The 15,118-nt window shown below is 37.7% G+C and overlaps 1 protein-coding gene across 4 annotated transcripts in view; it reads left to right on the top strand.

The window, feature by feature from the left end:
- The window catches only part of GAB1 (GRB2 associated binding protein 1), a 123,718-nt gene that overhangs the window by 95,598 nt on the left and 13,002 nt on the right, over positions 1 to 15,118 (top strand). For 2 of the 4 annotated variants that reach the window (XM_030313005.1, XM_030313006.1), the window contains 5 exons: positions 1,723 to 2,324; positions 3,544 to 3,629; positions 3,809 to 4,112; positions 12,831 to 12,920; positions 14,616 to 14,709. In XM_030313005.1, coding sequence (XP_030168865.1) covers positions 1,723 to 2,324; positions 3,544 to 3,629; positions 3,809 to 4,112; positions 12,831 to 12,920; positions 14,616 to 14,709 — 1,176 coding nt within the window. The remainder of the gene's footprint in view (positions 1 to 1,722; positions 2,325 to 3,543; positions 3,630 to 3,808; positions 4,113 to 12,830; positions 12,921 to 14,615; positions 14,710 to 15,118) is intronic. The other 2 variants (XM_030313007.1, XM_030313008.1) reach the window with 1 other exon arrangement.

The raw sequence follows: 15,118 nt of genomic DNA, 5'->3' as shown, positions 1-15,118 counted from the left end.
TAGGGCATAAGATAGCGCATGTCAGGCGGAGCCAGGGATGGTAAGTGGAGTTGCTTGTGGGCTTTTTTTGTAGTTCCCCCAGCCTGCTGGGACCTTTAACAGTATTTTCTCCAAATAGATGAGTGATATGAAAACCATGTTCTGAAAATACTGACCTTATAGCAGCCTCACAGTATGGTCCCTTGAGTTCACTGGAAGAGGGAGAAACTGGAGGAAGGAGGTCCACTGAGACTTCTTAAGAGGGTTCGGTGGTGTGGATCTTAGCAGAAACCCAGACCTGAACTTGGGGTGGGGACAGTGGGAACAGAGCAGGGAATAGTTACTTGGTTAGGAAGAAGGAGTCAGTGCCTGCAGGGGGATGGTGGAGATCAAAGAGAGTGAGTCAACGCTGATTGCATTTTGAGCCTAGAGAATCTGGATAAAGACATTTCTTTTCATGGCAAGTCAGAAAGGACAATCAGTTTGAGAAGTAAGTTGAATTTGGCTTGGTATGCATAAGCAGGGTTAACACTGGGGTAACCATATAGAAATATATTCGAACAGTTTGAAAATATGGGACTCAAGAGTTTGGTGAGATGATGGGAGTCATCAGCATTCAGTGGAATGTGAAGTCATGAGAAAGGAGGGTTTTTAAATGGTGTGTGTGGTCAAGAATCAGAATCCAGAAGACTGGATTCTGTTGGCTGTTCCCGGGTAGAGACACGGGAGAAGGAGCCAGTCAGTGAAACAAGGGAGTAATCAGCGAGGGAGAATGGAAGTGAGGATGTTACAGTATGGGTTCCGTGACAACAGCGGTGGAGAGTTTGAATAAATACATGTGATACATAGTGCTAGGTGTTACTAAAAGATCAGGGAAGATCAGACCTTAAAGAACTCTCACAAGTTACATTTTAAAAGATTAAATTCAAGTTCCTACCAGACTTTAGACATCACTCACAAGAGGTTAACTATCTTGTTAACCGTTAAGGAAGTGCAATGTGCTGGTATCATTAGCTTCATTTTGGCTTTTACCCAAATTTTGTGATACCACAGAAAGCAAAGACTGGAAGTGTACCCAAAACATTAAATATACTCTAATGAGATTTCTCAAGGTTAATTATTTTTTGGAGTTGGCGAACTCTGTGCGTTATATGTTGATCGTCTTTATAGTATTGGCTGAGTGTTTGTTAAAGAAAATTAGTAGAAAGGAAGATATACAAACCTTTCAAGTTGCCACCTCCTTGTAGGTCACATTGAATTTATTCAATACCAGGAAATCATTAGACTTATAGTCTTGCAGAACAACGAATTTGCCACAGGTGGGCTAAAGAGCAATGGACCAGCTTGATAAACTGCATTGGCACGAGGTTTCTGCATGCTCTTCAGGGGAAATGATTTTCCTTGTGTCTATGTCTTAATCATTTACCTTTCTCAGAGTTTTGTACCTTTCTAATTCCAGTGCTTCAGGGATCATGGATTTAATAGGTGGATTTGGGGGTGTGGGCACGTACAGGGCAGGAATTAGGGAGAATGCTTTTGGTGGTTTTGTGGTGGTGGTTTTATTGTCTGGTGTATAATCATAAAAACTAAGGAACATTCATGCTTTAAATCTTATGGATCACACAAAAAAATCTAATGAAAAAAGCCATGTAGTTTGATTGCTAAACTATAAATATATTTATTAAAATGTAGTCTTATGTCTTCACCATGTTTTATTTTCTGTCATTAACAATTTTTATTTAGAACACATGCTGATTCTGCAAAATCCACCTCTTCTGAAACAGACTGCAATGATAACGTCCCTTCTCATAAAAATCCTGCTTCCTCCCAGAGCAAACATGGAGTGAATGGCTTTTTTCAGCAGCAAATGATGTATGACTCTCCACCGTCTCGTGCTGCATCTGTTTCTGTAGACTCCAGCCTTTATAACCTGCCCAGAAGTTACTCCCACGATGTTTTACCAAAGGTGTCTCCATCAAGTACCGAGGCAGATGGAGAACTCTATGTTTTTAATACCCCATCTGGGACATCAAGTGTAGAGACTCAAATGAGGCATGTATCTATTAGTTATGACATTCCTCCAACACCTGGTAATACTTATCAGATTCCACGAACATTTCCAGAAGGAACTTTGGGACAGACGTCAAAGCTAGACACTATTCCAGATATTCCTCCACCTCGGCCACCGAAACCACATCCGGCTCATGACCGATCGCCTGTGGAAACGTGTAGTATCACACGCACGGCCTCAGATACTGACAGTAGTTACTGTATCCCTACAGCAGGGATGCCACCATCACGTAGTAATACCATTTCCACTGTGGATTTGAACAAATTGCGAAAAGGTCAGCTCTAACTGGCTTCTACTGTGTTAGAAGTTAACGATAGAAAATCTGTTTATCTGAATATTTGTTCTTTTCAGCATAGAATGATGGTAAATGATAGTCCTTTTTTTCCTCAGCTCTGCAGTCACCCACTCATGTAGGAAGATGGCAGAGTCTCAGTAGATCCTTTGAAGGGTGTTTGTGCATGCAGCGAGTGTCTGTGTGCATGCTCTGCTGGAAGGGAGAAAGAGGTGGAGTTTTCCATCCCTGAAGAAGTATGGCCTTAGTAATACCTTCCTGCCAAAGGAAGTGTGCACCCCTCTTTCCTGCTTTCCATGTATCCTGGGTGTGTAGACTCTAATGGGACAGAGGAGCAGGAAAAGGACCAGCCACAAAGCCTCTCCGAGTCATCCCTTTCCTGTATTTGTGTGCCATCATAGCTGCTTCCGTGTCACATCTGTTGGGCTCCGTTTCCTTCCTTCCTCGATAAGCAATTTATACGTTGTACCCAACGAGTATACTCAGTCCTAATCAGTTGTTTGTTTGGTTTTATTTATTTTTAAAGCTCTGAATCTTCTCTCCCCTTACCCTAGCCACTTCACTGAGTCCTATACCATCTCCTAGAGCCTGCCAAAAATTACAGACCTTGAGAGGGGAAAAATTCAGTCTGGGTTCCAATCTGAGGTTCTTAAAGTCCTAAAAAATAGAAGGCCAGAGTTTAAGAGGCACATACCCTATAAACTATGTGCCAACGTTTCTGTGTTTTGTGGTAGTTATCCACCTGTCCTAAAGAAAATGAAGATTTAATGCATCGTGAATAGTACTAATATGGATACTTTATTTGGCCATTCAATACCAGTTTTTAATTCCCTACTTGAAGTAGCTCTGTAATCTAATTATAGGTTACTGAGATATAAGTTAGGCCCAACGTGGTGCAAAAGATGGGAAAATAGAAGTATTTATTTTCTCTGTCATTAAATACCCATCTCATCCCAGGCTTAGACAATCATTCATTGCCATAATCAAATGCTGGTACTGGTTAGCATATCAGTGAGTGTCTGTTTTCTGGTGGTTTAATGTGCCCATTCAAGATACTGTTCTGTGAGCATCTTTTTAAAAATCTGCGCATGTGCATGCTTACCTGCATGCATGCGTGTAAAGAAAGAGAACAGATCATTCTGAGAATCCTAAGAGATGGCAAAGATGGGAAGAAATGCTTATAGTTTGTTTTCTATTTTAGATGCTAGTTCTCAAGACTGCTATGATATTCCACGAACATTTCCAAGTGACAGATCTAGTTCACTTGAAGGCTTCCATAACCACTTTGTAAGTATAACTGACCTTGGTATCAAGTGTGTTTCATTGTCCGGATCTTCACACTTAGTGCCCTGAAACTAAATGAGATCATGAAATAAAAGTCCTTTCAGATCCATATGAATAGGTGTGACTTACAACTGTGTTTTCCTGTTTGATAATAGTTTTTGTTTAATGTATGTGTGTTTTAGAAAATCAAAAATATATTGACAGTGGGAAGTGTATCAAGTGAAGAACTGGATGAAAATTATGTCCCAATGAATCCCAATTCTCCTCCACGACAACATTCCAGCAGTTTTACGGAACCAATTCAGGAAGCAAATTATGTGCCAATGACTCCGGGAACATTTGATTTTTCTTCGTTTGGAATGCAAGTTCCTCCTCCAGCTCATATGGGCTTCCGGTCCAGCCCAAAGACCCCTCCCCGAAGGCCAGTTCCTGTTGCAGACTGTGAACCACCCCCCGTGGATAGGAACCTCAAGCCAGACAGAAAAGGTAAGAAGGGCCTTGGCATAGTGAAAGGGCCAGGGACTGCCAGCTTAGATCTGCACTTAACTGTCGTTAAATCCAAAATGGAATTGGGACTAGAAATTCTGAAGTATTTCATAGTACCTTAGTTATCAATCTGTTCATGTGCGGTGTTGCTATTTGTAGATTAATAATTGTTGTATGTTGATGGCCCAGGTGAGATTTCTGCCTCCTGTCTCTAGAGCAGAGGTTACAAACTGAAATACTCACAAGGTTTGGCAAGCAACAGGAGAAAATTAGGAGAAACTGGAATGCACTTGTCCATTCTAAATGGAATAACTAACTCCTTGGCTATAATCCTTTGTTGACTTGTGAAAATAATACGGGCCCATATGGGCAAATCATCTGATGTATCAAAAGAAGCCAAAAATTTCAGCACTTACATATAAGTATTATCTTTTGATTTTGGAGTTCGATCAGCTAGTTTAATTTAAAAACAACCAAATAAAAACATTGCAGACCAAACCAAACACTTCTATAGGCTAGATTGGTCTTTGACTGCTGTTTTGTAACCTCTTCTCCGGAATATAGAATATCAAATCAGATTTGAGATTATTAGTGCATTTGCTAAAATTGTTTAAGAATAGTGAGGTTGCTTGCACAATTTTTTCCAGTCCATATGACAACTTCTTAAAAATTATTCTGCCTTTGCTGGGTTATTATAAATGCTTCTAGTCTGTTCTTTCACACTGGCCCTCCTAAGTAACATAAAATTCTAAGGTAGCATGGTTTGCTAAGAACTCAGTATAAAAGAAAATTCTCAAACTGGTAATACATACCCAGGTTTTGGGTTTGAGTGGTTAAAACCCAGACAACTAGCAGTGCTGCAGCATGCTGTTAGTGTGATTTAATCTTGACAACGAAGTAAGTTAGTATATTGGCTCTGTGATAAGTTGGCACCATTTCTGGGGAATTCAGCACATTTGAAAAGTCTCATGTGCTGTATATAGCTTTTTAAGAGCATGTAATATTTGTGTAAACTTCTCATTAACCTGGGTTTAGATCATTAATAATAATTCTAATTAAGTTCCAATTGTGGGGAACAGAGTGTGAGACTCACTCAGGGTATACGAAGAAAATGAGTTTTGTTTTATTTTGCCTTTAAGTAAGTAAGGATGGTCCTGTGCTGAAATGAGAAAGTTACTGGAAACAGAGGCACTCCCAGGGGACTGTCCCTTTGTCCTGCTGTCTGCATTTCTGTCCTCTGGGAAGTCTTTGCATCTGCTTTGTTCTATCTCACATTATTTCCTTCTTTTCTGTTTCCTGTTCTATATCCTCTGCACAATTTTTTGCTTTCCTAGAGCTTTGGCCTACAGTGCCCCTCTGTGGCCTTGGTTCTGCCTCAGGGCCCCTTTTTAGTGCCCTTGCAGCTTCCACATCTGCTGCTAATTGCCTTGATCATTATTCACTCACTTTAGAGTGCTCATGGATAATCCGATTGCTGTTATTTGTCTTTTCACACCAGACCATGTGATTAATTGCAGGCCAGCCCATAGACTGGCTGCCACTGGTCAGCTGCCCACCTTTGGTCTCACAGCTGGAAAGATAACCATGTGCAACACTCACAGCCACCCAGACAGCCCCAGCAGCAGGGCCATAGTCAGGAATAGTTACCTTAGAAAGGGTGTGAGCATCATAGGCTTTTTATTTGACAACTTTTCCTTTTGCTTCTCTTTGTCCTCATTTGTCTTTAAATCTATTTAGACATTTTTAGTCATTTTCTTCTTTGCATACAATATGCAAAAGATCCCCTTATTTATATGTTAGAAAAGTTTTAAGATCTTTTAGTATTCTCTAGGTCTGACAGCTCGTGTACCCCATTTTATAATATGTATTATCCTATGTATATATCATGATAATATGGCATGTATGCTATGTATCATTTATATTACATTTATGTATAATTATACCTCCCTATTTATATGGTGAAAGTACAGTATATTCTAAGTACATTAGAGATTAATTGCCCCAGTACTCTAAACCAACCTGAAGTGACTTTATAGTAGAACAGAACAAAGTAGGTTCTTAGTTACTTCTGGAGGTTGTGTTCAGTCTTAAAAGTTAAGTGAACTATTGAGAGACAATCCTGAGTTCATTGGCCAGTTGCTTATTTGGTATCTATGCTTAGATACAAAATGAACTGAGAAAGCACCCAGAATAAAATATATAGTTTAGGCAAAATCAAGAAGAATTGGTTTAGCAAAACAGTAAAGAGATTACTAAAATCATAGTAATTTAAAAAAAAATAAGGTTTTGCTTTTCGTTAGTACTATTCTACTTTTTAAATAAATATACAAGAAAGGAAGCATGAGAGACTATTTAACTTGGCAGTTTGTCAACTCACTTTAGAAAGTTAAAGCGATTCAAGAAAAATATATTTTAAAACCCAAGTAAAGATCTTGGAGCAGTTTGTCTTTAAAAACTTAAGCTGTAAAACAAATGTCTTTTTTGTTCTTCTTCTCATGAAATTCTTCTCATGCATAGCAGCAGATGAGTCTGTTTTACTTTCACATTTTGTGACATCAGATGCATGTCTCAATCTATTGTTCTAGTATCTCTTATTAACTAAACTTCATAATTAGCAAACCGAATTCTATCAAATATGGCTTGATTCGTTTCAAAGCCCAATATAACTGGTTCAACACCCAATACAACCAATTTCTGTGATTGTCTTCTTTGGAAGAGTCTGCAACAAATGAGTGACATTCTGGCCTTGTTTATAACCCCAAATATAGATGTCAGCTGCTGTAGTTAGCAGTTCAGATACGTTTTTCAAATACTTCTGAGTAACTGAAGCTTCAGAAATACATAGATGTTCTTAACATTTATGTTTAATGTATTTTCATGGACCCTTTGCCCGTCACCCAACTTGTGGTAGCTATATTTTCAGCCATACTATTTCTGTCATGATAGTATTTGTTTTGAACCAAGTTTTGGGTATATTAATAGAGGAGAAAAAGCATAATTTATATAGATTGTATTAAATATAGAAGATCATATGAGTCATTGTAAATGCAGAGCAAATTGTTTTGATTGCTTCAACTAAAATTTATATTTTACTTGAAAATCAAGTTTATAAAGTTTTAGAAATTTCTGTATTTATTGTGGCTTCTCTTAAAGTAAATCATTACATGAACCTACCATATTTAATCACTGCACTGACCTAGGTCCCCCTACTTCCATCCAGTCTCCTTCTAACATGACGCGGCAGCCATTTGAGCCTCAGATGCTATCTTTATAGTTTGTTTTCTTCAGCTTTGTCCATCCATGGCTTTCTGCAGTAGTTCTGACCATTAGTTATTGTATGGATTTTGATTTATTTCTGGTATTTTTGTACATTAGTCTGATTAGAGTATCTTCAGTCTTCACCTCAGTATAGGTGAAGACCAGTCCAGATCCAGAAGACGAGTCCCAAGGATCTTCCCTAGATGGGTCTTTTTGGCACAGTTGACATATGGGCTCTAAATGTTTTTTCAAGAGATCTTTTAAAGTTTTTGACTGTGACTAAAAATTAACATACTTTTTATTTTTATTTTTTTAATGTTTATTTATTTATTTATTCACTCTGTTTAGAGACAGAGTGAGCGTGAGCATGAGCCGAGGGAGGGGCAGAGAGAGGAAGAGAGAGGATCCCAAGCGGGCTCCGTGCTGAACATGGAGCCTGACTCGGGGCTCGATCTCATGACCTGAGCTGAAATCAAGAGTTGGATGCTTAACTGACTGAGCCACCCAGGTGCCCCAACATGCTCTTTAAAAACTACTTTTATACTATAATAAATGTTTGGGAGTTGGATGAATGATACTAGTAAATAAAACTAGATTTTTAATAAACAAGTATTAAGTTTGAATCTCAAGTCAGATTTTTGGTTTAGAGTTAGAATTTAAAAGAAATGAGAATGGAGTGCATTTTTGGAGAGCCTTGCTGGCTCAGTCAGAAGAGCATGAGAGCCTTGATTTTGGGGTCATGAATATGAGTCCCACATTAGGTATAGAGATGACTTAAATACACACTTTTTAGAACAATGGAGTGCATTTTTATAGCATAACTTTTACATGCAGGGGTTTTTTTTCCTGAAAATTCTTTACCTTCCAATATATAAGTATCATTATTATATTCTTCTTCATATGATGAAACTATTAAAACAGGTGTGAAAGTTTTTCACGATACTACCCGGATTACTTTTTGGAATTTAGCAGAGGATAATAATGTTGTGAATTATCTTTCTTCTTTCTTAATTTTCGAGATGCCTAATGGAAACAAAATGATCTGTAAAACTGCAGAAGAGTAAATATTTTAGGCTAAGATAAACCTGTAATTATACACAAAATAAATGTTCTACTTTGTGCTGAATTTATGTAAGCAGTGCCTATTAAAATAATACTTGATAGTGTATGGACTTTCCAAAAAAGATTGCATCTGCTTATTTGAAACGTGACCTCGTGTGACTTCCTTGACCATATTTGGGGTGACCAACTTTTGAAACAACATTCAGTTGCTCTTAGTTTCCATTTAAAGGACAACAAAAAATTATGGTGTTGATCAGATTAAACACCACCAGCTGTAAGAGAACTGCAGTTCATCCACATAGATTTACGTGCCTGCCATTATAGGATATAGTCTTTGCTGGGTCTTGGGTCTTCAAATACAAGGAAGGTATAAATGGCTTCCCTGAAGAAGCTCACTGTCTAGTGGAGGAGGTTGAAAAGTAAACACATTATCATAATTAGCGTGGAAAGGACTGTGGTTGAGGTAAGCTTTTGGCACTGTTATCTAAGCTCCCCTGAGGAAAGTCTGAGGGGGTGAATGGCAATTAAACGATGGTAGAGGAGGGGAGGATGGCAGAGATTGTTTTAGTCCGAATAAATGGCATACCCAGATCCTTTAAAAGAGGACAGATGGGACTGGCTGAGTCGCGAGTGGGAGGGAGGAAATCAGATGGGAAGGGAGGACGGGAGTAAAGTATGAATGGAGGAGGGAATGCCAAATGCCTTGCAGGTGCCTGATCCTGAGGGTGTTATAATCCATGCTAATGAGTCTGGGCTTTATTCTGGGTACACCATTAAAGGGTTTTATGCAGGCAAGTAACATAATCAGGTTAGCCCCTAGAAAGCTCAGTTTAAGATTTAAGGATATGATAGAAAAAAGAAAAAAACCTGCATTCTCTAAAATGTTATAAAAATCACATTTTTTCAGCATCTTCCTCAGAGAGTGCTTCGCTCAGTTTTCCAAATCCAAGGTTCTCAAAGCCTTGGTTTAGAAGTGATTAGATGGGTAAAGGCATAACAAAATCCCTTTCCTGGCTCTCATGGTCCCTCAACTTGGGGACTTAAGTGATTTTTACAAGTTTTAAGGGCATTTAGAATATAGGTGGAAGTCATTTAGCCATACAGTGTGAGCTCATCACTTTCAGGGAAACAGACCAGGTAAGTGAAGTGCACTTTAAAAACAGGGAGGTTTAAAGAATGGACTTCAGACTTGCAGATTTTTTTATTTTCTTAGGTAAATGAAAACAGACTATTGTCATTATAAATATAAATTAAAACTTACAGAATAAAGATTAGAGAGAAAGTAGAAGCTAGAATGACTCCTAAGAGATCTGCCATGGCAGCTGCTAATAGAGAAAACAAAGCAGGTTTGTGGTGCTGAGTCAAAGGATAAATTCCGTTTTGAACATGTAGTGTGAACGCTGGTGGAATATCCATATGGGGTAGTTGTGCAGAGGTGTAGGTTAGGATCTCCAGGGAAAGATCTAAACCAGAGATGAAGATTTATTAATTTGTACTCCAAATGAGGGAATAAGTCACATGATCCAGAGATTGACCCCCTCAAGTGTTAAAGTGCAATAGGAATTTCGCCAGTAGTGAATGGCTGTCTGCAAAAGAAATAATGTTGCTTTATCTGTTCAAATTTAGTGTAGCTAAAATCAGGTTGCAAACTGCCTTGGATTTAAAAGTTAACTGCTCAAATGAGTTCCTCTGGTTACTCTTAGCATTTGAGAATCAATGTATCTCCAAAGTTGGTTTATTTTTGCCTTTACTTTATTATTCTTATTTCTTCTTATTTCATACTTTTCTCCAACAATCAGGGAAACATTCAAATATTTGCCAGTAGACAGTAGAGAAGACAGGGCCACGACAGGCATACCAACACCTTGGATCCGTTTTCACCTTTCTCTCCTCATAAGCAATAACTGGGCTCTCATTTGGGTATGACGTTCATTTCTTTCTGGAACATGAATGTCAAATTGAGTTTGGAGGGATGTAAAGAAATAAAGCTAACAAAATGCCTAAAAGTGACTCACTACAATTCACTGCCACATTTCCACATCGCGACTTGAGCCCCAAAATCATCCTCAAGCTTTGCATGAAGTGGAAAATACAGGTAAATTTTATAAATACACTTTTAAAACCGCACTTGATACAATATTTTCTTTTTATTTTTTTAACACTTATTTATTGCTGAGAGACAGAGAGAGACAGATCACGAGCAGGGGAGGGGCAGAGAAGGAGGGAGACACAGAATCTGAAGCAGGCTCCAGGCTCTGAGCTGTCAGCACAGAGCCCGATGCAGAGCTCGAACCCACGAACTGTGAGATCATGACCTGAGCTGAAGTCGGACGCTTAATCAACTGAGCCACCCAGACTCTCCAATACAGTATTTTTTATTAAGAAAACCAAGGAGTACCCTTGAGATACTTAAAAAAAAAAAAAAAGTAGAATTGGTTTAGAGAAGAGATGATCATTTCAGGGTCAGGTATTAGAAAGATCACTATGAAGACTTGTCAGACAATGGAAGAATGGATAGTTTCACAGGCAGGTGGATTTAGCAGTCACATGACCTCGAGTATTTAACTGTAAACATAGATGAACATAACTGAGGGTGCAAAGTTGAGAGAGGCTGAGGGTGACCACTGGGAGATAACCACACTGAAAACTCGGAAGGAGGCTGAGAGCTAATGAAAGTGGGTCTTGCTGAAAAGGAGCAGAGCAAAAGACACTGAGTGAACACCACCAAACCAAAAGTTGCTCTGAAAAGCAATTTGTAATTATTAAATGTCACATTACTCACGAATCAATTATGTGTGGCTTTAAGTAGATGTAAGATCTCAAACTGAACTTAGCAGTTCAAAACTGACCTCTAAACACTGGTTTCTTCGGATTTTCTCTTCCCAAAGGGATAGACAATGTGGACAGCACAGGAGCATACACCAACAGTGGGAGGTTAGGGGAAGACTTCATTTGGCCTCCAGTTAATGTTGTGACCCAAGCAACCTCTTTCCTTAACCTCTTTCATCCTTTAAGGGTATTTCATCCATAAAATGAAGAAGCTGGATTTGATCTGTAAAAGCCTTTCGGCTGTAAAATAAGTGTATTTTTCTGTAGTAAACCTTACCCTCTGCCTCTTACTTTTTTTTTTTTTTTTTTTTGAAGGGAAGTACATTATTTTGGGGAGTTTATAAAAAGCTGACATCCTCCATTGTTTTAGGAAAGTGACCTGCCATTGGGGGCCCTGGATAGGTCAACATTAGGGGTAGGATCATGGCCTCAAATTTTATCACTCACATTTTGAACTAAGCCTGCCCCCTTTCTGAATAAACTCAAGGTATTAATTACCTAACTCAGAAAATTGGCTCATTAGAGAACTCTTCCTATTTTATAACCTAGGGACTCATATTTTCAGAAACTTTTAGCCTTTGGTAGATCAGGTACTAGATATTGTCATTTAATCGGCAAATTCTGATTTTGCCATCTATTAGATGTCGACTAAATTTTGTAATTGCCAAAAAAGAAGTAAATTTGGTGCCATTGAGAAGACAGTAAATAACCGATTTAATAATCAAATAACTGATTTAAACGATGTTGCTGCTCTAGCTTCCAAGCTTTCTGTGGGAATAAGTGAGGCCACTGCTGGGTGTTAACTCTGTACTTTTCATAAGGCTTTTCAGCAGTACTTACATGTGGCAGAGAGTAAATGAAAAGAAAATAATGGCAACTGAATTTATGCTTTCAAATACTTAAAGCTAGACAGTCATCAGTTCCAGAACCTAGCTTCTGATCCTTGCAAAATTATGTCACCAGGCATCTACCAGTATACCCAGGGGAGACAAATGTCGGTCTTGGTTTTAATGTTGGACTAGCAAACACCATGGCATCAACCTGCTTTTCTCAAAGGGCTTTGGTCAAGAGGTAAAGGAATAGTCAGATTAAGGTTATTTAAACACCTGAATAAAATTAAGAAAATAATACTATTGGGAAGTACGCCCCGGTACTTTCATATCAGACATCAGACTTCAAAGAAAAGATGTGCTTGAGGTCTGATGGAGGTATTTTATAATTTTTTATTTAGTCCGGTTTTCTAAGGCATGTTAGAAGAGTAACACGGCACATGGCTTTCCTCCCTTCCCCCAAGTAAAGATAACCACTAACCAGGCTGGTTACCCCACGAACACCCTGCCATCTTTTATAACACTTTGCTTGTTACCCTGTTGCATGCAGCTTCATCCTTTCCCTTGGACTGAGCATGAGTGATGTGTGGCAAGGTTAAAATATTCTCCACAATGAAACTTATGTTTATGCTTTTGAGGTGTGACATTTCTGCTCAGGGCTCTGTGGCTTTTTTACAGAATCCATTTTTCCAATTAAAAAATAACATTATATTAAGAGCATCTTCTTTTTACCAATTAGGTCAAAGTCCTAAAATTTTAAGACCCAAACCCCCTGGTTTAGAGCGAACTGATTCACAAACCATAGGTGACTTTGCTACAAGAAGAAAGGGTATGTACTTTAGCACCGCATGCTGGATGGGGCATTGGGAATTTATTTTGTGATGTTTTTTCTTAAAAAGTAAAGGAGAAGAGACTTAAATACTACCGCTGTTGTAAATAAAGTTTCCTAGCACTATTTCTAAAGTGAATGCTTCCCATAATGTGTGTCTTCCCATTGTCTTTCCATAGACGTAGTAAGTCTACTTGTTATGCCATTAACAGCAGCATGTTAAGTTTGATAATACATGGTATTCAGTCTTGTTCTTTTCCATTATTCTCTTAACCTTTTAGACATCAGTGCATTGTTTTCTTTAAGCTTGTTAGCTACTTGTGAGTTCCAAATGTGTCCTTTATTTATATATAATGTTGTATGTATTCTATTCTAAGACAAAATACAGAATCACTTCCATAGATTCATTATTTTATGGCATTATTTAGAATTTGACTGCTAAACTGCCATTAGCCTTTGGGTTTCAAAAAAGTGAAACATAAGGAGTTAAAGAAATACGTTCACTTAGCACAGTATTCTGTGCTGGTCCATTTTAAGGGTATAGATGAGCAAGATTTAAATTTAATCTAGTCTTCAGAAAATCGCACTGAGTTTTTCGTATTGAACAGACAAAAATACTTATAAGCCGCAGTGAATCGACATTGCCCTTTAAAATGACCACCTATTTTATAGTTTGATTGTAAATATAACATAGTTGATTAAAAATACGAGTTGAGTAAAAGTATGTCTATATATGGACAAAGACTAGAAGAAGGAAACCTAGAAAAATGAAAACTTTTCTTTGGAGTGGCAGAATGAAATGTAATTGGAATATTTACCTAATATGTTTAAATAATCTCCTAAAATATAATTAGCATTAACACATAATACTGTTTTAGTTCTTCTGAAAAATGTTTCACTCTCATGAAAAAAATGAGAGCTCTGTGGTATGCACTAGCGTGGTAATTGCCTATTGTGATAATGAGGTAAATAAACAAAGACCACTTATAAATCAGGCTAATAAGAATATTATTAGTGTGTTTATTTAATTTGACATAAAGGATATTGTTGGTTAAGTTAAGCTGAAAATTCAAGGTAATTGTTTAATTAGGCCTTCTCTCAGCTGAGTGTGAGTCTTAAAATATTATTGCTTTCTTTTATTTGTTTTCAGACTGGGCTTGAATTAATTTAAAAGATTTAGTGAATTCTGTTTTCAGTTTTTGATTTTATCGGAGTTTTGTATTTAATACTTTTTTTGTACGTCATACGTATAGCTGTACAACTGATGCTTCAATATTGAATAGAAATGTTTTTACATAGATTAAATCTCCATACTTGAGAATAAAATTATTTAAAAAAAAAAGAAATAAGGAAGTAATGAAAACTGTACATCAATTAACTGTTAAGGAATTGGGTCACATTACCCTTTCTTTAGTTTATATTCATAAAATATTAAATTAAGGAGCAACATGATGTAATAGAGCTTTAGACTTTGAATCAACAATCGTGAAACATTATCTGATTTAGCTTTTGTCACTAATTATTTAGCTCGGTAACCTTGGGCAAATCACTTAACACCCATGAACTTCGTTTCATGTATGAAACCATTGGTCTTAGGTGTGTTTGGCTATAACACATAAGTAGAGACATAGAGGATCTTGTTTTGTTTTTCAAATGTCTGTATACTGAAGCCTCTTTTTCTCCCTTTCATTTCAGCCAAGCCAGCACCTTTAGAAATAAAACCTTTGCCAGAATGGGAAGAACTGCAAGCCCCAGTTAGATCTCCCATCACTAGGAGTTTTGCTCGAGAGTAAGTCTTTGTTTGAAATGTGTACCTTGATTGTTCACTGTGATGGAAAATACTTGAAACAGTGGTTCCCAAAGTATAGTCTGGGGACCCCCCCCCCTTTTTTGGGGTTCTGTGAGGTGAAAACTATTTTCATTAAGATTCTAAGATGGCATTTGCCTTTCCACTCCTGCTTCTCTCATGAGTGCACACTGGAGTTTTCTAGGGACCGCGTAACGTATGATCACATCCCCGAGACAGCTAATAAATAGAATGTGTATTTGTGTACTCTGGGTTTTAAAAAAAATGTTCTATTATTTGTAATACAGTAAATAGATACAACCTATATAAACAAAAAGTTCCTCAGGGTTCCTGGTAATGTCAAGGGTATAAAGCATTCATGAGACTAGAAATTTCTCAGAACTACTGATCT

This window comes from Lynx canadensis, chromosome B1 (assembly GCF_007474595.2).
Source record: "Lynx canadensis isolate LIC74 chromosome B1, mLynCan4.pri.v2, whole genome shotgun sequence".
NCBI lineage: Eukaryota > Metazoa > Chordata > Mammalia > Carnivora > Felidae > Lynx > Lynx canadensis.
This window is presented reverse-complemented; position numbering and strand designations above follow the sequence as displayed.